The sequence below is a fragment of the Vicugna pacos genome, chromosome 9, assembly GCF_048564905.1.
Source record: "Vicugna pacos chromosome 9, VicPac4, whole genome shotgun sequence".
NCBI classification, from domain to species: Eukaryota; Metazoa; Chordata; class Mammalia; order Artiodactyla; family Camelidae; genus Vicugna; species Vicugna pacos.
Genome location: NC_132995.1, coordinates 62,655,229 through 62,682,283, shown reverse-complemented (window position 1 = coordinate 62,682,283; position 27,055 = coordinate 62,655,229). Strand labels below are relative to the sequence as shown.

Here is a 27,055-nt window from a genome sequence, read left to right as displayed (position 1 = left end):
TGTCATACATTTACAACTAAGTGTAATACCTATACAATTTAAATAGGACCAACTACTGTTTTTCAGATAACTGAGATTTGAGCCCAGATTAATTTGGTTCCAAAATTTATGCTGGGCCTTGGGGAATAGAAAGATGAATAAAAAACATCATCCATCTTGTTGATCTTGAGACTGATGGAAAAGATTGACATGTCAGCTCATATAGTGCTCTGTTAAAAGTTAAATGAGATTCCAGATGAGAGGATGACAATGCTGGGGGAAGTTTTCCAGAGGCCTTCAGTGAATCAGATTTTGAAGGATAAGTGAGACTGTGCCTGGTGGAGAAAGGCAAGCCATTAGGATTGTAGCTGGTGGCAAAGCTTGCAAAAAGGCGTATGCGTAGGGAGTGAGTGGATATGTCATTTTGGAGCTAAAACCAGGCTTTCAGGTTAGGATTTTTCTCTATAGGGAATCAATAGACATTTTAAAGCAGAGAGGAATGGAAGAATGGAATCATAATAGTAATAATAGTTTTAAGGACCATTCTGAAGGAGTTTCTAGAGGAGGGTGTTATTGCAGAGAACTGTAGGTAGCTTTTTTTCCCCTTAAAATCACCCAGATAATGAAGGGCTCTCTATCCACATGTAATTGCTTAGTGTAAGAGATATTATTAGTTAGTTAACATAATTATTCCATATTTAAGAAACATCTTTTAGTTTGTCTCCCATTAAGAGCCACTTATTCAACTTTCATATAAAACTTGTATTTCTAAAGAGATGTCTAGCTATTTAGCTTGGACACTTCAGTTAATTAGATATATTAAAAAAAGTAACATTGGATGGGTAGGAATAGTTATACAAATGATCTTGAAATAAAGGTTTGTTGAGTTTTTTAGTAGTTTGTATTTTTTATTACATAGCAATACATTTATGATAGAAAATTTAAACAAAATAATGAAAGCAAAGATTACCTCTAATTAAAAAGCACAGATAAACTATTTGGGGGGTGTATACTTTTCCAGTCACTAAACAATTTTTTAATATTCATTCAAATTCCAGAGTTCTATTCAACCAATGGCTCTGTTTAATACTGCTTTAAATTAAGCACAATGGGTTTCCATTTTCACATATTTTAGTGACTGAATTACCATGGCACAATTGAGAGTTTGGTTACTTTATTATTACAGTACATTCTGATTTTCATTTAATACCTAAAGTAACTGCTTCAGATGATTAAAATTTCAGCCTGTTTGATTAAATACTAACAAAGGGCTTAATTTAAGTTGCTGTTACACTTGTTTTACCAGCAGTCAGACTTTCCTTAGAATGCTAAAGCAAAAAAGAACCTTAAAAACTATGTGGTTCACCTCATTTTACAAATGAGGGAACTTTTCTTCCATGCTTTTGTTTCCAGTGACATGGTTTAGATTTTGGTTTAGATTTTCCAGTGACATGGTTTAGACATTTGGTTTAGATTTTCTTTTATTAAGCTCTCACTTGATTGCAGTCCTCTCTTTTTCTGGTCAGACTTTTTTTCCATCTCTCAGCCAGCGGTACAAAGAAAAAGGAAACTGAAGAGAGGAGATAACATGTGCCCGAGAAATAGAAGGAGCCGGTGTATGTCTGGGTATAATCATATAACCAACCTGTAAAGAAGGAAGGATTCCTGTTAGTGATGCAAACCTTTCTGTTAGTAATTCTCAGCCATGAACCATTCCTTGAAGGAAGGAGCCTCTCTCTTGTACTCAGCAGTCTGTGTTGTGACCCATTAGAAAGTTAAGCCACCTACCTGTCTTGTTTTCTATTGATGAAGTTGAATCAGTCCATCTGAGTTAGGGGTTTAAGCTTGTGGGAAAAAAGTAATTGTGGACCCAGAGCCCATCTCCAGTCTTGTAATGGAAGTTGGAGAAAATTAGGGACACATACCATTTCCTTTTACCATGAATCTTATTAGAGGCCATTATTCTTACAAAGAAAAAAATTACAAGTTTTCTACTACTTTCCAAAGAAAAAAGTGAGAACTAATTATCTTTTTTCCTTCACTGAACAAACATTTGAGTACTTACTATATTCCCAGCAGTGTGCTAGGTGTTGAGGATACAATAATGAGCCAAAAGAGACATGGTCCCTGCCCTTGTAGACCATATAGTTTAGTGAGGGATCACATAAATTACACCTGTGATAAAGGATGTTCAGGAGGCTATGAGAGCTAATGAAAAGGAACTGACTTACCTGACCAAGTGGATTAAACAATGACTGTATAATTCCCCCTAAAATCAAAATGCTCTTTTAAAAGAAAGAATTGGGAGGGTCCTCAAAATCATTTGGCTAGTGGCACATACTAGAACTTCTTAAGTGAAACACTTTTTAAAAAAAATATGTGAGTTTGAATGGGAAGCCACTGAAGGCATTCACGATGGGAGGCAGTGCGAACTGGAGAGCGATTTGGGAAGTAAAATCAGCAGGGACTTGATGAGTGTTTGGGTTTAAGGACATAAGTGAGAGAATCTTAAGGACAACTTCTGGTTTCAGGTTCATCTTCCTGGATGGATGATGATACCATTCACTGAACCACAAAACATTAGCACAGAACCCTGTTTGAGGGAAAGGACCATCAACTCAGCCTTGGGCATGTTTGTGATGAGTTTGAGACTGAGCAGTGATACCTAATAATTGGTTACGTGTATAGGTCTAGAAGTTTAGGAGTGAGGGCTGGCTTAAAAAAAAAAAGTTTGTGGTGGTAAAGAGTATTTGTGCGAGGCAGGAGCACTTAAACACCTGCAAAAGTCAACCCTTTGAAAAAGGCAAATAATGTCTCAGTGTTTTTATGAAAATAGTTTTGACTTCAGACTCCCAAAAAAGGGCTCAGGGCCTCTAGGGGTCCACAGTCTTTCCTAGATTATTGTATGCATATTATGTTTATAGATGCAAACTTAACAATATGGCTTTTATAAGTTTTTATATTTAAAATTCAAAAAAACCCCTTAAGTCAAGGCTGTTATTCTGATTATTTATTCAAAAAATTTTGGTGCTGTATTCCAGCACAGTTCTGGGTACTAGGAATAAATCCATGGACAAAAATACATGAAAATACCTGCCTGCATGGAGCTTCCATTATGTCTTTTGATTTTCATTTATATCTTGGAACATGATTTCTCAGTGGATTTTTTTCCCTGTCTGCTTGTGTATGTCTTTGTCTCCTGTCCTCTTTATTCTCCTATTTGGCGCTGATAGAGATTTAATTTTTTTGTTTCTTTGTTTCATTAGCTTAATGTTTCCTTTTCTTAACGTAATGAATGGGTGAAATATTTTATTTAAATTTGGCTAACTTTTAAGTTGCTTTTACTTACTGACTGCTTGTTTGATCAGTGACCTCAAATATTTCTTGGAATTAAGCAAAGGAGTGAAACCAACTGGGACAAGTCTTTGCGTTATGTTGATTGTGGTTGACCTTTAGATATCTAAGAAACAGTTGACCAAATCTCTCAATTCTAGAAATTTCTATAAAGCAGGGACTGTGGAAAGTGGCAGCACCCCCTCTTATCCTTTGTCATTCTTGCCTTAGGCCCACCAGTATAGCAATTTACTGTGAATAAACTGTGAATTATAAGACTAGGGTATTAGAAGTAATTTTCTGGGAAAACACTAGAAATTCTTGGACAGGAGGTAGATAGTGCTGCTGAAAGATCAGGAGGATAAAGCTAAAAATAGTGAAAATGCGTTGTTTTATAAATCCTGGAGGGACTAAAGTAGTTTAAGAGAAAACTGCTTATAAGCCTTTCATTTCAAACACACATTTAAAGTGAGAACATCATTTCTGAAACATTAAAGATTAAAATATATTTAGTTTATTTTCCTACTAGGGCAGGGAATTATTTAACATACTTGTATGTTTCCATGTATTTCCTTGCAAAGTTTAATGAAATAATTTGTTTTAAATCTGTTTCTCCCATTCATGCTTGATAATTGAGAGATCAGTATATTTTAAAATTTTGTCTCTAAGATCTAATTGCCATTCAGTAGGATAATAATATTCAGTTGAGTGTTTAGTTTTAGGATGCTATTTATAATAGCAAACGAGGTGAAATGTAGAATGCAGGACTATATGTTATTACTGACTAATTGTCTTATGAAAAAGTATTAGCTTCATAATCAGGCTTAGATTTAAATGGCTAACAGGTTAAGTTCAATTCAGAGCTTCATTGCTGTAACCAAACATCTCTATTTGGTTGGAATAATTAGCCTTTCCCCACCACTGAAAGTGAAAGAAGACTATATATCTGATCTGATTTTATTAGATTTGTGTACTTTTTTGGTAACAGCATGAAAAAGCTGTATACAAATGTACTTTTAACCCTAAACAATTTAAGGGCTTATATTTCTGAAGGAAATTATATTTTTAAAAGAAATTGTTGTTGGTAGATCAGAAACCACTGTATTCTAATTGTTTTTAAATAGAAATATACACATAAGTTGGCATTCAAAAGACTAGGTTCCTTTGTGGTCGTAGCAAAAGCATTGTGAATAGCAGAGAATACCAGCCACAATTTAGCAAAGTGTGTGTGCTTCTGAGTCTCCACTCCACGCTGGGGGTTACTGTATGTAGCCAACACTCTGCGGAGTACACTGGGTACTGGTATAGACTTCCTAAGCTGAGGTCCCCTCTGAACATTTCCTCAGTGTCTCCAGATCACCTGTATCAGATTCACTTGAGATACATGTTAATTGTGCAAATTCATTGCCTTCCTTCAAGCATACTTCCTCCTGGGTGGCACTCAGTTAATTCTTATGTACAATAAAATTGTCCAAATTATTTCCTTATATCTATGGTTGGAACCCTTGTTCTGAGCAGGAATGTCTAATAATGGTTCCTGTGATAATTTAGAACAACTAAGAAGATAGGGTTCAACTGCCTTAAACAGTTTGGTAAACCAGTTTTCTTATAGTCAACAAAAAAGGGGTTCGAATAATCTTTCAAGTTTGGTGTTTAATATAGAATTCTAAATTTTTTTTTTAATATCATCATTTAAAACTACTCTATCATGTTATGGGTTAAGCCATATGCCTTTAAAGATGAGTTTAACACCCCATCTAAAAAGTATTTATATCCCTGATATCTCAGAAGTTGATTTTAGCTGAGTTACTAATCCTTTTTAATAGGATTACAACTGTAAGTTTACCATCTTGTTAAGACTTGAAATACCCCCAGAAGGCCCATAGTTCCAAGTTCCTTGATAGTAGTTCAGATTAGTTGTTGAGAATTGTGTAAGCGACTAGCCAGTGTTGAACCAGGGCTTCCAGCTGTTGGGCTGCAGCTTAGTGGCAGACTTCCAGGGTATACAGAGACAGTGATCCCTGGGGTCACTGGAGCTGCCATCTGGCTGTTAGCAGCCTTGTCATTTTACTTTGGGTGTGCCCTACAAATACTTTCTATATGTGCCATGATGGGAAAAATCTTGGGCAACATGATTTAGTAAATATAAGCTTCAGTGCCTTTCAAGACAAGAACTCTCTTAAAGGCCCCATGATAGAAATTTGCTGTAAGATTTCCTGGTAGTGCTTTAAGTATTGGCTCTGTGATGTAAGTTTTATTAAAAGGATTGTGGTCTGTGTTAGAATTTTGAAACTTGATTCCTTGGTCTTGTAAAGGAGTATCTTTGCAAGGGAAGGACTACCCTCCACCTCCCTATCCCCCCGCCCCAAACTCCTTTTTTAAACCACAATAAAGAGCTGTTTGGAATTTCTTTTTTATGATTTTGTGGGGATTCATTAATCCTGGGAATACTCAAAATAAAATTCTATAGGGCTGCTTGTTTACGATGAAAATAATCACTGGATAAATAAATGATTTACACTTTTCTTTTGCCTTTTCAGGGTATAATATATTCCTTAGGATTTAAAGGTCAGAGAACTTTGTTCTGCCTTCTCACTTGTCCCCCACTTACCCCCACCCTCTGAAATGGATTCATAGCAGACCAAAAGGGTTGAGTTGTTTTGTTTGTGTATTTGTTTTCCAAATAAAATTTCAGGCCATAGAGAAATTCAACTGACAGGCCAAGATGACTGGTAAGATTGTAGCAGGCATGATTGATAAAAGGTGGAGTGAGGATTGGGTGGAATACTTATTTAATATCGTATCTGAAATGAGGATGGCATAGAGATAGGAAACGATCTATCATTTCATGAGGAGATGAACTTTTCTGTGTTAATGGGACAGAGAAAAGCTTAGATGGATGAATTTTTAGCTGTTGTCTTTTCTTATAAAACACAGCTGAAGTGTTAGTGCCAAATTACCAGCTTTGCTCCATCATGTTTCTGATGAATTGTGATGTTGACAATTAACAGCAAGAGAGAGATGTATTTCTTCTTTAGGAGCTAGTTAGTTAACTTTAGCTCATTCTGGAGTATAATCAACTTGGAGTTATTTGGCATTAGAAATGGCTTTCCTTGAATTATTGAAAAAAATTACTTCTGTGAAGTACTTGCTTGATTGTGTGAAGCATCAATATATTTTAAGGTCATTTTTATTATACTGAAGCTTAGGATGCCTTCATTTAAAGGTAAGAAAATGGAGACATGGGTTATAGTGGCTCAACCAAATTTTCAATTAATGAAATGGAAAAAGAATGCAAATTCTGACACTTCTGAGTTTTAGAGGTTCTAGATTCTTGTGCTTAGTGTTAAGACCTGACAGTGTATGAGGCTGACAGAGTGAGTGCTTTGCCATCATCCAATAAAGTATGAATGAAAATTGAAAGAGTAACTTCTGTCTGTGTCCGGTGTAGCAGCTAGCAGAGTTCTTGATAATGAGTGAATGAATACTGAGTTATAATCAAATAATTATTTATGAAACAAACAAAAACAAAATAAATGAACAAACCAAACAAAAATAAACATATAGATACAGAGAACAGAGTAGTAGTTAGCAGAAGGGAAGGGGCGGGAGGGAGGGCAAATGGGTAAGGGAGATCAACTGTATGGATGGAAAATAAACTTTTGGTGGTGAGAACAAAAACAAAACATTTATGGCATTTTAAGAAAGTGTTCAGAGGTATATTGATTGATTTAAAATATATTAAAATATATGTTGGCATAATATATGTATTCATCAGTTGGGAATGGGGGGCATGTGGAGGAGAGGGGAACTGTATTCAGTTTTCTTTTATGGGCAGCTAATGTGGGCAGTTGGTGGTTTTATTTTTAAATGAAACTGAGCCCTTAGCATTTTGAGCTCACATGTCAAATGCCTTGGTTACAAGATTAGGAATTTTGCATAAGTAACTTATATCTATCTTGTACATTGGAGAATATGATTATATACTTGTTTTTTTTTGCCCAAGGCACTATTTTTGCATTTATATTGCTTTCTGCAGGTGAACTTTTGTTAACGGGCCCACTATAAATATATTAAGTTTTAAAAATATCAATACTTTTTATTTTTCCACAACCTTCCAAAGCTTCCATCTTGGTATCAGTGTATAGTTCTGGTGCCATCTAGCAGCAAAAAAACAGCATTTGGGTTTTGATGAACCATGACATTTGGCCCACACTTGGGTCTACTGACCACCCTAGGTCAGGAAACCTAGAACAATCCTGAAACTGACTGAGTCTGAAGCAAGCCATAACATTAACTAAAATTGAGTTTGTCACTGAGTACGGAAGGAATAGGAAGTGGGCGGGGTGGTCACTTGTTTGTGGGGCGGGGTCATTGTATAACTTCTATTTATTTCAATCCCTATAAATCAATTTCAGCCAAGCTCTGATAAAGAATTTTGTTGCTACTTTATTTCTTATCATAATCACTGTTAAAAGAGGTGTATAAATACTTTTCTTGCCCATATGCTTTATTTACCTTTTTTTAAAGAAAAAAAGTAACTTTAAAAAAATCTCAGTTATATGATTCCTACCGGTTTCTTATGCTTTTTTTCTTTCCTTGAATTATTAAAATATGCTGTATAGGACTAACTTGTTTTTCTTTTTCATTTTCACACAGGAAGGAGAAAATTATTGTTCATGTAATCGATGTTACCACTTTTAACTAGTCTTTTGAGGATTAATGTTTTACTGTTTGCTAGATTCCTAATTTAAAATGCCTGTAGTCTTTTATAAGAGTTTCAACTTTCGCAATTTGGTAATAACAAACCTAGGTAAGTAAAAAATGAGGATCTCACACAGTTCTGAAGGTCTAAATTTGATTTAGAATTTAATACTGTATAACCAGTAAGCCTTTCGATTTACTTAAAGCTAAAGACAGTAATGTAACTGTCCATACCTGTTAAGAGACGAGTGGATCTGTAAATCAGTATTTCTGATGTTTCTTGGCAGTTGGTGGTGGAATTAGAAGTTGGGAACAAATCTAATGGCCTTTGTAAAATCCTCTGTCATTTCACAGAGCAGTGACTTAAAGGAGCAAGGGCTTTCCTGAAGTCTCCCTTCAACAAGATGCCTAGCACAACATTTAGTCAATGAGAGATCATGGTATAGAGGAGGAAATTTAACTGAATTATATTTTAATTGTCATAATCTTATTTAAGATATTGTGAGCAACCCCTAGACTAAAACTCTTTACTTAAGCTTTCAGCAACAGCCTTATCACTTTCTTTGACTTTTTTGTACAACTTATAAATATGATTGTCTAAATGATACTCAGAGTTAGCAGGTAAAAATTCTACCATGATCTCTCTCTTTATCCTCACACAGGATGGTAGGGTATTACGGACATGGGTAGTAAAAGGCTTTGTAGCTTTTTTTTTTGACTCACTGACAGTAAGGAATGTATTTTTACATCACATATTTTATATTACATAGGTGTGTGTGCATGTGAAATAAAAGTTTCACAATAAAGTGATGCACTCTGATTTCTAATCTGCTGTGTGGTCCTTTTTTCAGAGTCCAGAGTGCTAACCATTACACCATGGAACCCACCTATGTGTGGTCCTTTTTTCATTAAACATTTTTTAAAGATCAGGACCCAGCAAGTTGATATCAAGACCCACACACACATCTGTAGCTTTTTCCTTTTAAGTAATACTTCTCAAAAAACTTGCCTTGTCTTCTCATGCACTGAACTATTTACACATTTTAAGATATATGAAAAAACATATATCTCTAAACATGTTATAGTTTTGTTACTTGCCTTTATTATTTGAGTAAGATACTCTGTGCCCTGGTATTTATTACTTCCCTACACTTTTGGCCTAATAGGCTTGAAAAGTTCCAAGGTGTCATTGGGACAGCCAGTGAAGAAGGGTCAAGATTGAAAAAAATGTATCAGCAAACTGTATTTAAACTCTGTTTCCTGTATTTCACTGACCTGGGCACTAGCCATAGAGTAGCTGTGCCAGGCATCTCTGGTGTTTGGTCCTCTTTTACCAATCTCTATATAACAATTTGGGCTTGACTTTAAAATTCTAGCCGGCTTTCCAGTTATGAAGTATTGGCTGAGTTAGACCTCATGGGAAGAGGTGTGTTTGTAGATGCAAATAAGGAATTAGTTGTATATTTGTATAAACTTTTCCTTTAGATCCACCTAAATTGAACCTCAGATAGTGAGTGCATTTTTTCCCTTCAATAATAATTTCTTTTATTAAGTTTTTATACTTTTTCTTTTGATACTTGCTTTTCCGAGTCTTAAGTTTATAGAGACGTACCTCTATATCTAACATCATTATAAAATTTGGTTTAGAAAAATAATAGTGGGGCAAGATCAGACCCTTTTTCTGTCTTACTTCAGGATTGAGGGAAGCAAAAGTAAGTTTTAAGCTGAATTCCTTTTTGTGGATTATTGGAAATGCTGTAGTAATTTGTAATTCAAATATATTGAGAACTTTTAGTGTAAGATAACTAAAGCTGAAGTCTGTTTTCTAAAAACATTTGTGTGAGTAGTTGGTCTTTTAATAGTCTTTGAATGTTCAAGCACAAAATGACCCATTAGGTAAAAGGTGAATAAAATAATGCTTCAGTCTTAAAAGTTAACTTAAAAATTAAAACTCCCCAAAGTTTTACTCTTCTTGTATTTAGTGTTCACCAACGGCCCCACATATCCTCTCCACAGAGATTGGCCTTTAGTCCAAGACAGCTGTATGGCACATCTGAAGAGCAAAGAGGTCAGGCCTGCAGCTTTTAAGCTTATAAGACTCCTGTTTAGATAAAAGATGCTAGTGGGTTTTTGTTTTTATTTTTTAGCATCATAGGTCTTTGGGAATCTGGTAAAACTCTGGATTGTCTCCCAGACAAGTACACAGACATACAATCCCTCCTCTAAGATTCCCAATAGAATATAAGAATCTGTTCAGTGCACATCTGTTGAATTAACCCTCAGAGTCTCCTGGATTAGTGATGGAGTGTGAGAGTTGGTATAGAAACAGCAGAGAAAATCATCAGTTTTTTTAAACCTGATATTGTCATTACATGTTACCATAAATCTTGGGCCAGCGTTGTCTTTCATTGCTGTTGAAGTTTGCTCAGAATATGGCTAAGTGTTACCTGCTAAAGGTGGTCCAGAAAGGACAGCCATCCCAGCAAAGAAACTGGCAAGCCCCAAAAACCTGTGTACTGTAGAATTCCCAGACAGATCAACCTGTAGGGATTAGAATCCAGTGTTAGCCATATGCAGGGTGAAATTCTGTAGAGATCCGTTCCTACAAAGGGGCAAATACTGTGTCTGTCATCCTAAACTGTGAACAGTTGACTTCTAAGGTGGCTTGGATGGCCTTTTATGCTGATCTTATGAAAAAGCTGAGGCAAATAGGGAACAGTAATTTCACTAAGCAGTGTTTTCATTTTATTTATAAAGAACATTGGTTTTTGTTTCCTTTTTTAAATCTTTCAGTTGGCTCATGGGTCCTTTTTTCCCCTGAACCTAACTGCTCTTCTCTAGTAGGACATGTTATTTACAGTCGGAACTGACAGTGATATTCCTGAATCCACCTATGGCTGAGTACCAACCATTGGTTTATAAGAAATCAGATTATCTCAAGAAGTTGATTTCAGCTTTAGAAAGTTTGATTTTTGCTTAAGCCTCATATACTATCTTGTAGCACTTATGCTAATATTGATATCAGGCCAAAAGTTTCCCCGGGATTCAGTTCTAGTGCACTGGGGACCTAGTTCTAAGTATCCCTGGTCCTAGAACAACTCACAAGTATTTGTATAACTATTTTAGTTCCATTTGGGTCTAGGACTTTATGTCACTTTGGGCTAAAAATGGAGAGGAGTTAAAAGCTCAGTGTCCCTATTAAAGTATCTCTCAACGAGAGAGAAGCCAGTGGAGGTCAGGAAGCCCCTTTTTCTCTCGGGGAACTCTTCTAAGATTGTGTCTTAGAAAAAAACCAAAGAAGTTTCTGAAGGAAAGAAGTGAACAGAAGCCTAACCTGGGAGAGACTGATAAGCAAAATGGAATCCTTCTGATCCTGATTTTGCTTTTACTTCTATCCTGTCCCATGTGGGCGGTCCTCTTGTCATCCCTTCCCCCAGAGTAAGATGAATAGCTGGATAGGATAGAGCTACAGGGTTTCTGAGGCCTTGGGTTTGATTTTTTCAATTATATAATTAATAGAAAATATGTATTCTCTTTTGGGGAGATTATTATTAATCTAAATAATTTTTTACTAAATGGTGTTAGAACATTAATGAATGTATCTACTCACCAGTACAGGAAGTATCAGTGCCAGGTAACCTCCGGAGAAGATGGCAAAGAAGATGGTATAGGTCATAAGTAGTGGAAATGTGGTGGCTGAAGGAGCAAGCAGGTTAGTGATGCCACAGAGGATGAGGTAAGACTTGTGGTAATGATACTTCTTGATCCAGTTTTGATCAGCAACCCATCCAGAGATAATCTGACTGACTGTCTCAGTGATACCTGGAACAATATTGAAAAGGCCTTATGAACTCCAAATTCCATTTTCCTAGCCCCTTTGGAAAATGTAAATGCAGAAGGTATCTTTTCCTGAGTATTAGGACTTCATCCTGAGGTGAGGACATATGAGGAAAAAAATGGTTTTATTTGTCTGTCAGTAGATTCTATCATTTCCTGACCTATTCCAAACACATCTAATAAAATACTAAAAACGCTCCTTCAGAGTTGGGTAGAGGACCCATCAAGTTTTTTTTTTTTTTTTTTCCTGATTGTGTTTGGAAAGCTCATACCACCAAACTGGGAATACCTGGTTACAAAGGACCCTGGGCTCAGGAGGCCTCCCTTGAAGAGGTCCTGCAGGTGAGGAAGTGAGATTTCTTAAGTAGACCCACAGGTTAGTGTCCTGGGGAAGTCATATGGTGGAAGAGCAGAGTATAAGTAATAAAGTCTTATGTTGAAAAAAAAATAGATGTTGAGACTCTTTCTTATTAATTGCATATGAAATTTGTTATGCATAACTTGAAAATATGTAGGAAGTCTGGAAATGGGAGATCATCTTTTGAACACTGGAGCTATGGTGTAACTGGAATAAAATTTAAGAATAACATTTTTCACTCAGTTTCATGATAACAGAGCATTCCTATCCTTTATTCTATTGTAAGTTAATTTAGCAATTAAATACTAAAGAGATTTTAACCAAGAGGATCATGAGCTACAGTTTTATATTTCTAATTCTTTCTATGGTTCAAACAAATTGCTCCATAAAAAGGAACAAAAAAAATGGATGTTACCATTTCCATATCTGTTTGTATAGTTGTTTCCTAGGATACATATTGAGACTTTATGTTATATTCTTTGGTCCTGTTGTATAGCTCTAATCTGATCTAAATTCATACTCCAGACATTTTAGTGAAAAAAAAATCAGTTTAGCTATGTATCCTTTGTATCTTTTTCTTGTGTACACAGGCTTTATTTGACTGAAGCAGTGTCATTGCAGTTGGAAACAGGGTGCAGTCACTTTTGCAAGGGCTTGGTAAATAGTCTTTTCAAGAAATTAGCAAGAGAAGAGTTAATGTTGAACTACTGAAAACTTCCAGTTAGAGCAAACCAGTTCCATTTCATTCTTTTTCATTTTTTCAGACTCCCTGTTTTGTCAGTTTAGAGAATCCACATCTTCTGGATCAAGCTGTGTTTCCATATGTTTTTATAAGTGCTCAATTAAAATGATGATTTTTATTTTTCATTCTAGTTTATTTTAAATTTCAGCCAATTCATTAGTAACTAGTCTTAGTAGGCATATTTATCTGTCTTACTGTTTATGAATTTGGGGGAAAAATGCATAGCTATGAATATTACCAGAACGTTACTGAATGCTTATGATGTCCATGCACTGTTCTAAACTCTACATGCATTCCTTGCTTAACCCTAATAACCTTGTGAGAGTAGCTTCTATTATCCCTGTGTTACAGATGAGGAAATTGAGACACGAAAGGCAAATAACTTGCCCAAGGTCATAAGGTGAGGAAATAACAGAGCAGAAACTTGAACTGGAAAGTCTAGCTCCAGAGCCAGTCTTTTCAAGCACTACACTGTGCTGTCTACCTAGGGTTTAGTTTGGTTTGGTTTGGTTTGGTTTAGTTTATAGAATGACTGTTACCACTGAGCACCAGCTTTCCAAAGTTCAGTATCCAGCAAATAGTTAGTGTCTACTGTGTCAGACAGACCCTGACATAGGAAAATTAATAAGGCTTGGTTTCGGGTCCAGTGTCTGCTAAGGATGAGCCTGTGTGTAAGGTGTGTGACAGTTCTGTGAGGGAAAGGCCTGCTACTCCCACCAGCCCTCCCACAACTGCTTTTTTAAAAAATTGTTATTCTTCAGCTTTCTAATAACATGTATTGTTTTTATAAAATTAAGTTCATTTTTCCTTTTGAGGGTGAGGTTGAAGAAGACTTTCTTACCAGCTACAGAAACAAGGTAGGAGGCATCCATGATGTCAATCCCCAGTGTTTTGGCTCTGGCTACCAGGTGAAAGGTAGGGATGAAATATGCCAACTGACTGAGGAGGAAAGACCACGTGAATATGTAGAAGAAAGGATTCTTAAAAAGAGAAACATCAAAGAGTTTTTGTTTACAGCTCCACGAAATAGCCTTTTTCCGATAACTTTCTTCATTAGTTTTTAGGAACATCCTGTTCCTGTTGGGCCCATTGTTGAAGTCTTCATTTTGATTATGTGAGACTGTTAAACTTATACCATGTTGTCCAGCCTTTTGCTTAGTACTGTCTCTGAGGGCTGACTCTTGTATCTCATTGCAGCATGATGTTTCTGTCCCACGTGCTGTCTCTGGACCACTTGCAGACAGGCTGCTGCCTTTATCATTAAGAGTGGAATTGCTCTCTCTTTTGATGTGGATGGGTCTTAAGAGCATACTAGAAGGCACCAGATGCAAAGTGATAGCTCCCAATAATATAAGCGCACCTGAATAGAGAGAAATTGAGAAGTTAAACTCAAAATTACCTCTCATTTCACAATACTCTGTATTCTTAGGCTCAGAAGAGGCCCCACCACTAAATATTAAGTCATATTGCAGTAATTCCTGAAAACACTCCTTTGTCCTTGAATTAGCTGAAAGTTTTAAAATCCATTGACTTAACTGTTAGCCATACACGCTTCTGTATCTTTGTGAAAAAAGGAGTCCTTTGGAGATAGGAAACTTGGAAAGCTGCACCAATATGTGGCATGGAAGGAGAGTTATTGCTAAAGGGGGAAAAATGGGTGGGGGAGGGGAGTCATAGTTCAAATGTTAGAAAACTACAGTGTGTTTTAAATATCCTGAAGTAGAGAAAATACAGAACTGGTGATGGGAATTATTTGGAAATCTTTGGAGAGAGCCTTTCATCTCATGACATTTTAAATTTCCTTGAAAGAAGACAGATGCCATGGTGCCTTTGAAGCTGAGTAGTTGCTTGACTTCAGCATGTCGTGACCAAAGCTGTGACGTGGGTGTGTTGCTTCTAGAGACAGAACTGGTTGTAGGTTCTGCTGTCCTGTCTTACGGATTTGTCAGCCAGTCCTGTTCACCATGAGACAAGTGGTAGTCTTTTATGAGGAAAGGAAAGGAAAGGTTCAACAAAACTGCTCTGTGGATAGGAGTAGCTTATATATGTTCATATGTGTGTACATATGAATAGATTTTTTCTAATAATTTGAGATTATTTTAATCCAAATGTTTTATCTCAGATATGAAGAAAGTTGGAGGGTAAATGATTTTTTATTCATTTGTGAAAATTTATAGTTGACAGTATATAAAAGATTAAGTATTAAGGAACACAGTTGTTTTGTTACACAGTTTTTTCCCATCTATTGTAGTGAATCTGATGGCAGAGACTTTTTTTTAAATGCAGGTTTTTTTTCTTAAAGGGAAAATTTGAAAAAAATGCTTTGGTGAGGGAGAAGAATGCCTTGAGGAGAGGGTCCTTGTTTCCCCACAAGTCCTGCTTTCCCTGTGAGGGGTTTCCCCAGCCACACACGTTGCCCTCCATCCCCGCAGACTGAACCCCTGAGTTGCCTGTGTGGGCTAGCAAAGCCTGCAGGTAATTCAGGATCTCTTTTGCCACATATTCTTCAAGAAAGAGGAGCATGTTTACTTTAGAAATCATGCCCACTTCTCTAGTCGTCAAAGGGAGAACTGAACATTAAATCTTGCAGAATTGGTAGTTCAGAAACTTAGAATGACTCACCTCTCCAGTCATAGAGATCTATCAGCACTTTTGTAAAGGGTGCTAACAGAAAGGTCAGTCCCATCCCTGAACGGGCAATGGCTGTAGAAAGAGCTAATCTTTTTTTGAAGTATTTGGTAGTTACCACAGCAGCTGCTTGGTACAAGAAAGCGGAACCCAAACCTAAAAGACAAACATAATAGCTTGGAATCACTTTCAAATCAAGAGGCTTGGTACTCCTGGACCTGAGATGATATAAGTAGGCCTTTTGGACTCATGGACAGTAAAAGGGAAGGTTCCTAGTTCCATCTTTTAAAATCTTATTATTACCACGGACTCACCAGGTAAAAATCCCATAGTCACGCAAAGAAAGGGAATGCTTGTAGCCCAACTGCTGATCAGGTATCCACCAGTAACAAGGAAAGCCCCAAGAATGGACGCAGATTTTTCTCCAGTTACGTCACAAACAATGGCAACTAGGGGACCTTGGGAAAGAAACAAACACTAGTTAAATGTGCTCTGGCATTCCTTATGGTGTGCAATTTAAATGGTCAACTCTAGGGAAATAACAGGACTCTACTTTTGGTATCCTTCAAAAAGTGTCTGTACTGTGTTTATTAGTATTCCCAGTCCCACACTGTTTTGCTTTTTGGAAGAAGAGTTTTGTTGTTTGTTTTAAAGAGGATTGTAAATAAGGTTTGGAAGGGAAGCTTACTGGAAATTCGTTATAAAACCTCTGCAAAAGGGTTGCATCTAGTGACCTGTGGCTAGAACAGAGTTCAATTATTAAATCTATTTCATCATGTTACAGCTCCAACTAGAACAAAAGGAAGAGGAATTGGTTTTGTATTTTGTTATGAGCATGCTCAAATGATCAGATCAGAATTTCATGGTCAGACTTCCCAGTTGAGAGACTGGCTCACTGAACCTCTATTAAGGCACTTTTGAAAGAAATAAGGCATGATTGCATCATGGAATTAAATAGTTGGATTCTTCAACTTTCTTTGTTTGAACCCTAACTTTTCCAGTTGTACCATGTCAGGTGGAGGCTAAACACTGCAAGTCAGTCCTTTTCTCAGCTTTACTTACTATTTATTTACTTATATTAATAAATAAACCTGAGTTTTAGCTACGCTTCAGCCTTGAATGACTGACAGATGAGTCTTCTTGGAATTGCCCTTTGTGGTCCTTCTCCTTGGACAAGAAGCTTATTGCCAGCTTTATACCTGCACAAAAACGAAGTGACGACATGATGGATCCAATCCAACCAGTTTGCTCTGAGGTGCCTTCAAACTCTTCTTGAAAAACCACGAAGAAAATTGCAAAAGTCTTGGTCATCCCCATCACAAACACATTTACCTAAGTCAGAGCAGACCAAAGATTCCAAGTCAGGTGGTGAGTAAGCCATTACAGAGGAGGTTACAGCTGCTGGAGGCTGTGATTCCCCTGGCTCATCAGTATTTACCAGGTCGTTGCTGGTTCCTCGTTAAAACATTTATGTTTATGAGGCCATTATCCTGTTAGTGTCTAAGCACTTTTTAAGCATCTCATTTAATCCTCATTACCAGGCTACGGAATAGGTGTGTCAATATTGTATTAGAAGCTCAGTAAATTGAGATTTAGATTAAAATATGCTCAAGATGTGGGTGCCAGAGCTGAGATTCGAACCCAGATAGATGAACTGCTGCACTGTCCTGTTACAATAGTATCTGTTAAAGACAGCTAATTCCAGTTACCTTTGTGAGCGATGTGCGTTGTTCCAAAAGAACTGTTCCTGTCAGTTCTTCGGTTAACTTTGTGTTAACTTTGCTTTTGAGCTGAGTACCCTCCTTCACCTGGTATATAAATAGGGCAACTGTATAATTTATCATTCAGTTGAAACTCTTTGAGAGTGAAAAGTAGCGCTATTAATTTATGCCAGGACAGCGAAGGTAATGAGGATATATAGTCACATTATGGTTGGGTCATGTGCCACATCCTTTTCTTTTCATCCCACTTAATCCTTCTTGCCCGCACCACCCTCCTTCCCTCCACTAGGGGGAGTGCTCCTTTTGAGGTTCGGCTTTCAATGGAGTACTAACATTTGTTTCTTGGAATTCTGATTAGAATGAGGACAGGGAAGAGCAGGGTTCAGGAAGGGAACTGGAAGGGAGGACACCTAACCAGGCTCTGCAGTCACTCAAAGCCCAGGAGCCACCTGATGGATGCTACAGGGGCTACCTAGTGGCCCCTTTTCTTTTTTCGGTGATCTCGGTGTTTCAAGGCTACTTTCTCTTGCTTTCAAGCTGCCCATGCATTGCTAAAGGACCACAAACCCTGGCTTCCTTTTCACTGATTCCACTTTCTCTGTCCACTTGATAAATATGTTCCCCTGTGGTTCTACACACATCTCACTCTATGCCTGCCCCACAGACAATCATTCAAGTTTTAATTACCACCCCTGTATTCATGGTGTAGTTGTGAATAGTGTGTTCTGTCTGCAGTCAGCCTGCCTTGGCTAGAATCCTGACTGCTTCCTACTAGGGGCATGACCTTGGGCAAACTGCGGAAGTTAAGCTTCCTCTTGTAGAGTGGAGATAAAGTAAATGTCACCTAGCTCATAGGACTGTGAAGATGGAGAAAATTCTGGTAAAGTAATACTTAGCACTTAATAGTCAAATTATTAACTATGATTTTGTTATCTTGAACAACCATTCTGCTTTCCCAGGAGCTCCAGTCTCATATTACTTGCTGTCTACCATATCTTTCTAAATCAGGCTAACTTATCCAGAACTAAACTTATCTTTTCCTTATCCCATGTCTGCTCTTTTAATTTCTCTTGTTTGGTGCTGTCCACCCACTCACCCAAGTCAGAGACCTGCCTCCATTTAAGCACCTCCTTCCCTCAGCCCCTACCTACTAAACAGACCTTCCCCCTCCACCCTCATCACTAGACTGTTATGTCAGACTTGTATTATTTTTTGTCTGGAGTAAGGGACTAGGAATCAGTGGTGGTACTCCAAGGTTGCAAAGGTTGGAGTGGTGAGGAGGCAGTCCCTTAATACATTTTTCCCGTTCTGGTTTAATAGAAGTTAAAGGTCTCGCCATACTTAGAGTGAACAATGCTATGGACACCAGGGCGATATATTCAAAAATGAAAAAGGCACTTTATCAGACACTTTGTCATCATAATGTTCCTCAAAATGCCTTTATCAGGAGATAAGGCTAGAAAATACATACAAACCTTAAATGACCCAGACTGGTTTCTTACAGTTTGAAATAGAGAGTGGTGGTTGTGCCCTCTAATGAGCAAGGAATACTGCAATGAGGCATCATTCTGTAAAATACCATTCCTCTTTTTCTGTGGACACGCGTTCTGCGCTGGCATCTACAGGATGCTGGCCTCATATTCTTAGCCACCAGAATTTGGCTAGCTACTGGTACTCTCCCGGTTCAGAACCTTTCCTCTCTGGTGTTTCCTTGAAGTCTGGGCAGAGCAGCAGTAAGTGGATATGACTTGTCTCTAATAACTGGGGCTGTGCCTTCCACTGTGTGTATCAAGGCCAAGGACACAGCCTTTGTATCTACCCTGCCTCCCTCTTTTAACTTGTAATCTTCTAATTTTGTTTCTGTTTTGACTCAGATAATTAAAACTTTTTTTCCCAAGGTCTAGATTTTCTCTTAGTTAACTAAGCAGACTAGATAAATCCTGATTATACTGTTAACCCATTCTTTGGACCAAGGTTGGTGGGTTGCAGTCCTGTTCCAGAGCCCACATCAGACGTTGTAAATGGACTCACCCCAAACTAAAAGCCCGTAGAAATTCTCCAGTCCCTTCATAAACCTTCCTCCCACCCCGACTCCCATTGTAGGAGCTCCCTCACCAGATCATTCAAATTAGAATATTGTTTTGGGAAAGGGGGCAGGATTGGCCACGGTGGCACCTTTTAAATACATGGCATCAGGCTTTGTCAAAAATTATTGTTTAATCACAAACAACTTCATTCTACTTTAGGTCCCTCTTCTAGTATCACCCTAGCTCTTCATGACTTTCACAAACTTCTTTAAAGAGTAGGTTATCTCTACTTCCTCTCGTCCCACCACTCCACTGTACCAGTTCTTATCAAGGTTATCAGAAACTTCCTTGTCACCTCGTTTTCATTTCTATCAAATCTGGCCTCTGTAGCATCTGCTGCTGCTTCTGTATATTTCTACCTTAGCTTCTGTGACACTACATGCTACATACATTTCTGAATTGTCTAACCTCTCTGCTGCTCAGTTTCCTTTGTGAGCCACTCTCCACCTGTCCCCTAGACATCAGGTTTCCCCAGAGTTCTGTCCCAGCCTCCCATCTCTCTCTCCCTTGTGACTTTACTACACTGGCACATAGTTCAAATCGCTGTGTATGCTGATGACACAAATTTCAGTATACAGATCTGTGCTCCACATGCACACAGTCTATGCTGAACATGTTACTGGTTATGTCGCAAGCCCCTCAGACTTAAGTGTCCAAAGTTAAACCATCCAAGCCATCTTCAGGTTTTCTCTCCTCATGTTGTCCAACTTAGTGAAGGGCGTACATCATCCTCCTAGTGCCCAAGCCAACATCCCAGGCCTCCATGACTCCCTGTCTCCCTACTATTCACTTATCTCCAGTCTAACAAGTCTGCTCCCTCAGTATTGCTCCCATCTGTATTTTCTCTCCATCCCGGTTGCTAGTCTTACTCTTTTTCTCAGCTGGATTATTGCAGCATCTCTTTAGAGGACCTCCCTGCTTATAGGCCTATCCTTCATCAATCCATTATCTGTCTACCCTGCAGCCAGAGCTATGGTCCTGAAATGGAGATCTGACCCCATTACTCCCCTGCTTAATATTTTTCATAAAGCTCCTCATAGCCTCAAGAGAAAAGCCAGTATTCTTACCATGTCCTACAAAGTCCCTGCCCGTCTCTCCAATTCCATATTTATCACCTTGTTTATTCATAAATGTATCCATCAATCAGTTCATCCATCCATCCATCCATCCTCCCATCTATCAACAGGTATTTATTGAGTGTCTGTTGTGTTCCAGGCTGTTTACTAAGGGCTGGGCTTATAGCGATGAGCAAACAGACACGGCCCCTGTCCTTATAAAACATTTGGTCCAGTGAGGTAGGCCGAATACAGAAAACAATCATGCAAATAAGTTATAAAGTATGGTTAAAGTGTGGTTAGAATGGGTCCTTTTTTTTTTTTAAATATATATATAAGTAGGGAGTTCCCGAAGAACACGTCATTATTGGGTTTTTCACCCACCTTTTCAGGAGCTCAGCTATTGTAGGAAAGTAGACTTGTAACTCATGCAGACAAAAAAGCATCTAAGTGTCCATGTTACCACTGTGGGTGATTAGTCTGCGTTAATTGTTAACATTTTGAGGACCCCAAAATGTTATTTTTTGTGCTTTTATGAGGGGCAGCATCCCACCCAAAAAAGTGGGACATTGTTTATTAATCTGGTTATTAGGCAACTTTCCTTACCAGCAGCAAGTTGGTCAATTAACTTCCTATCCTCAGAGAACAATGCAGGAAAAGGAATGGTGGTTACTGGGGGAAAGTGTAGGAGACTTAGAGGTCCTCACCAGCAATGCCAGTTCTGCAAAGCCTGTGATGGGTTGGGGGGTGGCTGGCCCAGCCGCAGGAAGGCTCCCAGACTTAGGGCATCCTCAGTTTCCTTATTAGTAACATTTCTGGGAGGAAAAAATAGATTCCACATTCTTTGGCAATGAAACTAATGTTTAACCAATAGTCCTCTGGTTAGGAGTTTCATATTACATAAATCCTGGCCGAAGATCTCTGCCCCTCCCCTCCCCTCCTCTATCAAGGGAGAGGAGGTGTGTTTCCCGTTAAGGTCCTGTTTATCTTGCGCTGTTACACGCATTGTGGGCTGCAGGATTGTTAGTCACCAGGACCTGCACTCGCCTCCCTGGGAGCTTCTTTACTGTAGGGTTGGGAGGAGAGTCAGGAGGGAAAGGGTATCTTTGTGAGTACATCTAGAAGTTCACACAACTTGGGAACACTTAAGAGGAACTGTGGAGCTGGTGCCATTCTGCAGGGTTGTTTGGGGTACAGCTGTGATGGGATTCACCCGTCCCATCAGAATGACCATGCTGGTGATTCAGTTCACCACCGTCTCATGTAACAACCCCAAGAGCTTCTGGGAGGATGAAGGGAAGAAGTTAATTAAAAAACAGAGTGCTGAGTCCAGTTGCTTAATGGATAAGGGAGAAAGATCAGGCTCCAGTTTCAGAATCCACATCCTCTCCCTTTTCAGGCATAACAGAAATATACACTGGGCTTAACTCTAGCATAAGTTATGGTTGGCAGAGATGGGCTGGGAAGTAGACAGCAGGCAGAACAGAGAAAAGCCCCTAGGAGAGAAGGCAGTTGCTTGCAGCAGTGCTGTGGGGAGCTGCCCTCCTCCAAACCCCCACCTTTTAGCACTTTCCAGTGCTACTTCTGGGGTGGTTAAATGTATGATTGTCCCAAATCCTAATTACCATGCAGCCAGGGCAGAGCTGCTGATGGTGGCTGGAGCACTCGGTAGGTGTAAGGGATGGTAGGGAGGAGGGGTAGGAGCCTGGATGGAGAGGCTTCTGCGTTCAGGGAGGACATTTTCAGCTTTCTCTTGGGGTCATTGGCAGTTTCTGGCCTTGCTCTGACCCCCTTTTTGTTTAAATGTCAAAGATTTCGTAAGTGATCTTGTTAGGATGCTCTGAGATTTTCTCTAGAGAGCCTTCTTTCAGGCAGTAGGAAAGAGGAAGGTAAATTCTTACCAGGAAGAAATGAAACACAACCATCCATCCCCAACCTCCATCCAGAGTTTTCGTGTAAGATTGGGCCTTCCCCTCCCTCTTCATGATGCTTTGTTTATAATGCAGAAGATCCCTGTGACAAATCCAAGAGAGAGGTGATTCAGTTGACGAACTGATCTGAACGTTTAAATTTTCTTTTTCTCTGTGGTATAAAACCACTTGTACTGTACTTTTGTCTTTTTCAGCCCACCTCTTTAAAAATAGACGATTTCTTCTCATTTCTAAAGTTGTTTATAGGCTCTCGATCTCAACCTCAAATATACAAGCAGGGCTTTGTACCATTTGGGGGATTTTTGTGGAGGTCTGCTGCCTGGCTTCCCCTGGCAAGTCAACATGGCTCTGACAGTTCTCTTGGAGTATGTCCTTAGTTACATATAAATGTAACTTATCCCTGTTTACTCCATAATCATGATTCAGGCAGAGCCATGGGAAAAGTGAGTCAAAGATAATGAAAGGCTATGATTTGAGGGACATCAAAGCCACAGCAGCAATCTCTCTTCCACCACTTTGAACGGCCACTGAAAGGTGACCACTCAGTTCATTTCAGGCAGGAATTAGCTGCAAAGCCTGACCTCATTGATTGTGGGGTGGGCACTGCTCCCACGGTCCTTCCCCCAGGTCTGCAAGCCAAATCCTAGGAGAAGCTGTGTACCACCCTCTGGTCCTCCGGGTAAGCTCTTGGCTTAAGAGAAATTAAAAGGGGTTAGGGAGCCTCAGGTTTAGAGATTTCCTTTCGCAGCTTTTGCTAAAATGAAAATATTCTAAGGGACTAAATAGACATGACAACAGAATGCCACAACTGTTCCTCGAGTGAGTCCCAGATCAGAAAAAAATGGGAAAGGACTTTGGGAGCTGGGGAAATTCGAATAAAGGCTGAATCGTAGACCAGGTTGAATCTCTTGGGTATTATTGTGGTTGTGTGCTTCTGCAGGGGAATATGCTTGTTCTTAGGAGACGTGTGCCAACAGATATTTAGGAGTGAAGTGTCACAGAATGTCTGCTACCCTTTCACAAGTGGTTTAGTAAGATATATGTATACAGAGAAATACCACAAAGAAAATGTAAGCGTTCTGACGGAGTGGGGCAACATTCTCTATTCGCCACCGGGAGGCTGGCAGGCAGGCTGTTTCTTCCTGGAAGGGAGAATCTGCCAGCGGGGCGTGTGGAAGGGCTGCCTGTCTGGGAGAGATGCTGGTCATTCCAAACATTGTAGAAGACCAACCCCAACACAGTCCCGTTTCATCCTACCTTCGAAGTGGCGTTCAGCAAGGGAATCCTCCGCAGACTTGAGGCAATCTGGGAAGAAAAATAAATTATACAGCTTTCCAGAACGTTACTCTTTTTCTGAGGCATTTCATTGTGCTGCACCGTGAAAACAAGCCAGCATTGTAAGAGCCCAGGGTTAGAGCCAGTTAAGGCTCTGCTTCTGGTGGACTTTACTTCCTGAGGGGAGGAGAAAAGGCTGTGATTTGACATTGTCCTAGGCCCTCCCTCTACCCACCCTGACCCAGAAGGTAGACTTTTTTCACCATAGGCTCAAAAGCAAGCGTCAAAGTAAACCAAGTAGAAAATCCTCAGGGTAACTATTGTTAAAGTAATTAAACCAAGAGGTCATCACGCTGGAGGTGGCTGTAATGCCATGGTGGCCTGTATAAAGAAACCAGAGTGGAAACAGGGTTACAAAATGGAAACTTAACAATGACCAGTTGCAAACAGCCAGCTGAGCTAAGCTATAGCCCAGTAGCTTCCTCCCTTTGCGTCTGCCTTATCTCAAAGTCTCTTCCGAGTTCCTGGTGATGGAGGGCTCCTAACATCTTCCAGTTTGATGCTGCCCAGTTTGAATCGATTTTTGCTCAAATAAACACTTAAAATGTTTTATACGCCTCAGTTCATCTTTTAACAGTTCTGGTGTCAGAAGCGGAAACAAAAGAAGGAAACCCTGAGCAGCCAACCTAGGTACCCGCTGAGCTCACTGGGCAAGCTGCTTTCCTGCAGCCTCCGGAGGTGAAGGTGAGTTCCTGTCCCCTCCCAGCTCCGCAGCTTTTGCACTGTGAACTGTTGGGCTTTATTTGAGCATCTCTTTTTCTGGCCTGGGTCCAGAAACTGGCTGGACTCGGACCAGGTCTGACTTAAAAACCAGACTGGGTCAGGGTGAGACTAGGCCTGACTTAAATTGAATTGGTCCTGTGTGAGGCCTCAGGTGAATAAACTTTGGTTTTAAGCGTGAACCAGTAGGCGAATCTTACCAAAGATAATCTTGTAGTACAGAGGCCACAGTGGAGAACTTTTACCTTGATTAGTTTATCCATTTGTGAGGCACCCTAGAGAAAAAGGAGTCTCAGCCAAGCACTTATTATAAAGGGTAGAGGGAAAATTATGTTTCCTCCTTTACAATTTCTGGTAGTCAGGATGAGACCTGCTGGGACACCCCACTTGCTTTAGAGTCTGCAGATGGGATCCCGGGAAAACTGGCACAAGCCCACAGAGGGTGAGAATTCTTACCCAAGTTGGTGCTCCTGGATCTCCACCTGTGGTGCCTGGTTGAGAAAGGAAGGTAAATGGAAGGTTCCTTCCATTCTAGAGTCAGATTGGCAGAAGAAAAACACTGGTAAGAATTAAATCTTTGAATCGGGGCTTGTGAATTTTCGTTTGGGTTCCCCACTGTTTATGGATCCTTTCCCTCCCAGGGACCGCTATGGCTTTCTCATTTATCTTGTTTTGTGTCGTGAGAAATTGGCTTGGCTTTCTGCCCATCAGGGCATGCAGGTTGGCAGTTCTTATGTGCATAGGCAGCCCAACTGTCAGGTTGGGGGCCCCCAAAATATGGCTGGACTGAAATGTGGGTTGCTCCGTGTTTGTGGCTAGTGTTCTACCAACTGTCGCCCACTGTCAGGGGAGTTGTCTTAAGTCTTTGGTTATCTTTGGGAGGTGCTCTGGATCATGGGGATGCAGGGATTGTATCTTTTTCAGCTTCCTTGGGGATGCCTCTTACATCCATGTTTAAGCCTCGGTTTTGGTTTTGAGTTATTTGATAGAGATACCTTTGAAAAGTAAAAGAAAAAGAAAAGTTCAACTGCCAGGTATAGTTACTCTTTGTCCCACCTAAAACATGTGAATAAGATATTTCAAAGGATTTTTTTTGGTGAGCTTTGTGGTTAAAAGTTGGCCATTTTGGAAGCTGATATTGAGAGCCTGGTAGGAGTTTTTTTTTTTTTTTTTTTTAGGCCTTCTCCCCTAAGCTGAAATGAAATTATGTACCCAGAGGGAAAGAAAAACACTCTAAAGCCTCTGTGGAAGGATTTGCTAAAACGTTCCAAAGACTCACAGCTCTAAATCTGGAACATAGGAATCTGTTAATTTCCATCTTAGTTGGAAATTTCCCTGACATAAGGAAACAAGTTGAAGATAATATAGTTGAATGGGTGGGTCCATTTGACTTCTTGATGTCAAGACCTAAAATTAAAATTGGCTCTGAATGTTCCTCCCCAGAAGCAGATAGCATCTTGAGGTGGACAGCTTTCCTGAGATCCTGGATCGGGATCTTCCTCTCCTATTTGAAACCTCGATTCAAAACAACTGTACTTGTCCACAAATCAAGTCTTGACAAGAATAGAAATGCAGTTCTAGAAATAATTAACAACTGTACTTGTCCACAAATCAAGTCTTGACAAGAATAGAAATGCAGTTCTAGAAATAATTCAAAGTCCATCTAGCCTTTTTACCAATCTCAAAACCTCCTCTATTCATCTCAGAGGGTTGCAGATATTGTAAAACATCTGGATTTAGGGAATAGAGTCCTCTTGGTGGAAATGACATCCTTTCTCTGTGCCTTTGAACTTTGAGATGTAAGTGTTCTACATCTCAAGTGTTCTAGGACCCCAGAGCCATTTCTTTGAAATGCAGACTTCAGCACGGTGATTCTTACTAGAAGGACTAAAACAAAAGGGTATGTGGGACTATTTGGAAACTAGGTGAAAGTTATGCTAAGCTAAGTTAGATGACACATGTTCATTGACTATCTAGGTTATTTCCAAATAAGATTAAATATTGAACCAAATTTATCTATTTTTGGCTTCTTATCACAGAGGAACTAAAGATATTTGAGCTTATTGTTAAACATGTTTTGTGCCACATTGAAAAATTTACTATAAGGAAGAATATACTTCTAGAAGTTATGAAATACATTTATAAATGTGCCAGTGTCCGCAGAATACTAGTGTAACAGGCAGTCCACAGTGGCTTACTTCTTAGTTTTCACTAGAAGCTAAAGATTCTAAGGGTTGAGAATTCCAATCATATGTAATTACAACCTACTTAGAAATACAAAGGTGAAAGAAAACAACTGTGTGTGAAAAGTAGGAAGGAAAGTAGAATGTGTTTTGTGGGTAAAGAAAGGTTTGGAAGGATTTTTAAGTCTTTTTATAATTTTCAGAGAGTTATTGTTTTACTCTGATGCTTTCACAGAAGTGCTTTGTCTTTAGAGAGATTCATGGAAAGGACTCTGACAAGTACTCTAGAAAACAGGTTTCTGATAAGTTCAAGATCATAAAAGTGAACTAGGTGAGAATTTCCAGAGCTAAGGAAAAAAATGGATTCAAGCTGAACAAGAATTAATAACAAGAGATTAAATGAAATGATGAGGATGATTATACTTTTTTACAACTTTTTATT

At 39.1% G+C, this 27,055-nt stretch overlaps 1 protein-coding gene across 2 annotated transcripts; it reads right to left on the bottom strand.

Annotated features, from left to right (window-relative positions):
• Positions 1-826: 826 nt before the first annotated feature.
• SLC16A4 (solute carrier family 16 member 4) lies at positions 827-23,812 on the bottom strand. 2 transcript variants are annotated; one of them, XM_072968043.1, is made up of 9 exons: positions 23,633-23,812; positions 22,346-22,457; positions 16,781-16,913; positions 15,896-16,039; positions 15,576-15,737; positions 13,795-14,313; positions 11,627-11,838; positions 10,464-10,557; positions 827-1,624 (listed from the first exon to the last, which is right to left on the bottom strand). In XM_072968043.1, exons 2-9 carry the CDS (start codon positions 22,427-22,429, stop codon positions 1,464-1,466), a joined length of 1,509 nt encoding a protein of 502 aa, XP_072824144.1. In that variant the 5' UTR covers positions 22,430-22,457; positions 23,633-23,812; the 3' UTR covers positions 827-1,463. The 2 variants fall into 2 exon arrangements, with proteins under 2 accessions (XP_072824144.1, XP_072824143.1); XM_072968042.1 differs by lacking the exon at positions 23,633-23,812 and having other exon boundaries at positions 22,346-22,863.
• Between the last annotated feature and the right edge of the window lie 3,243 nt (positions 23,813-27,055).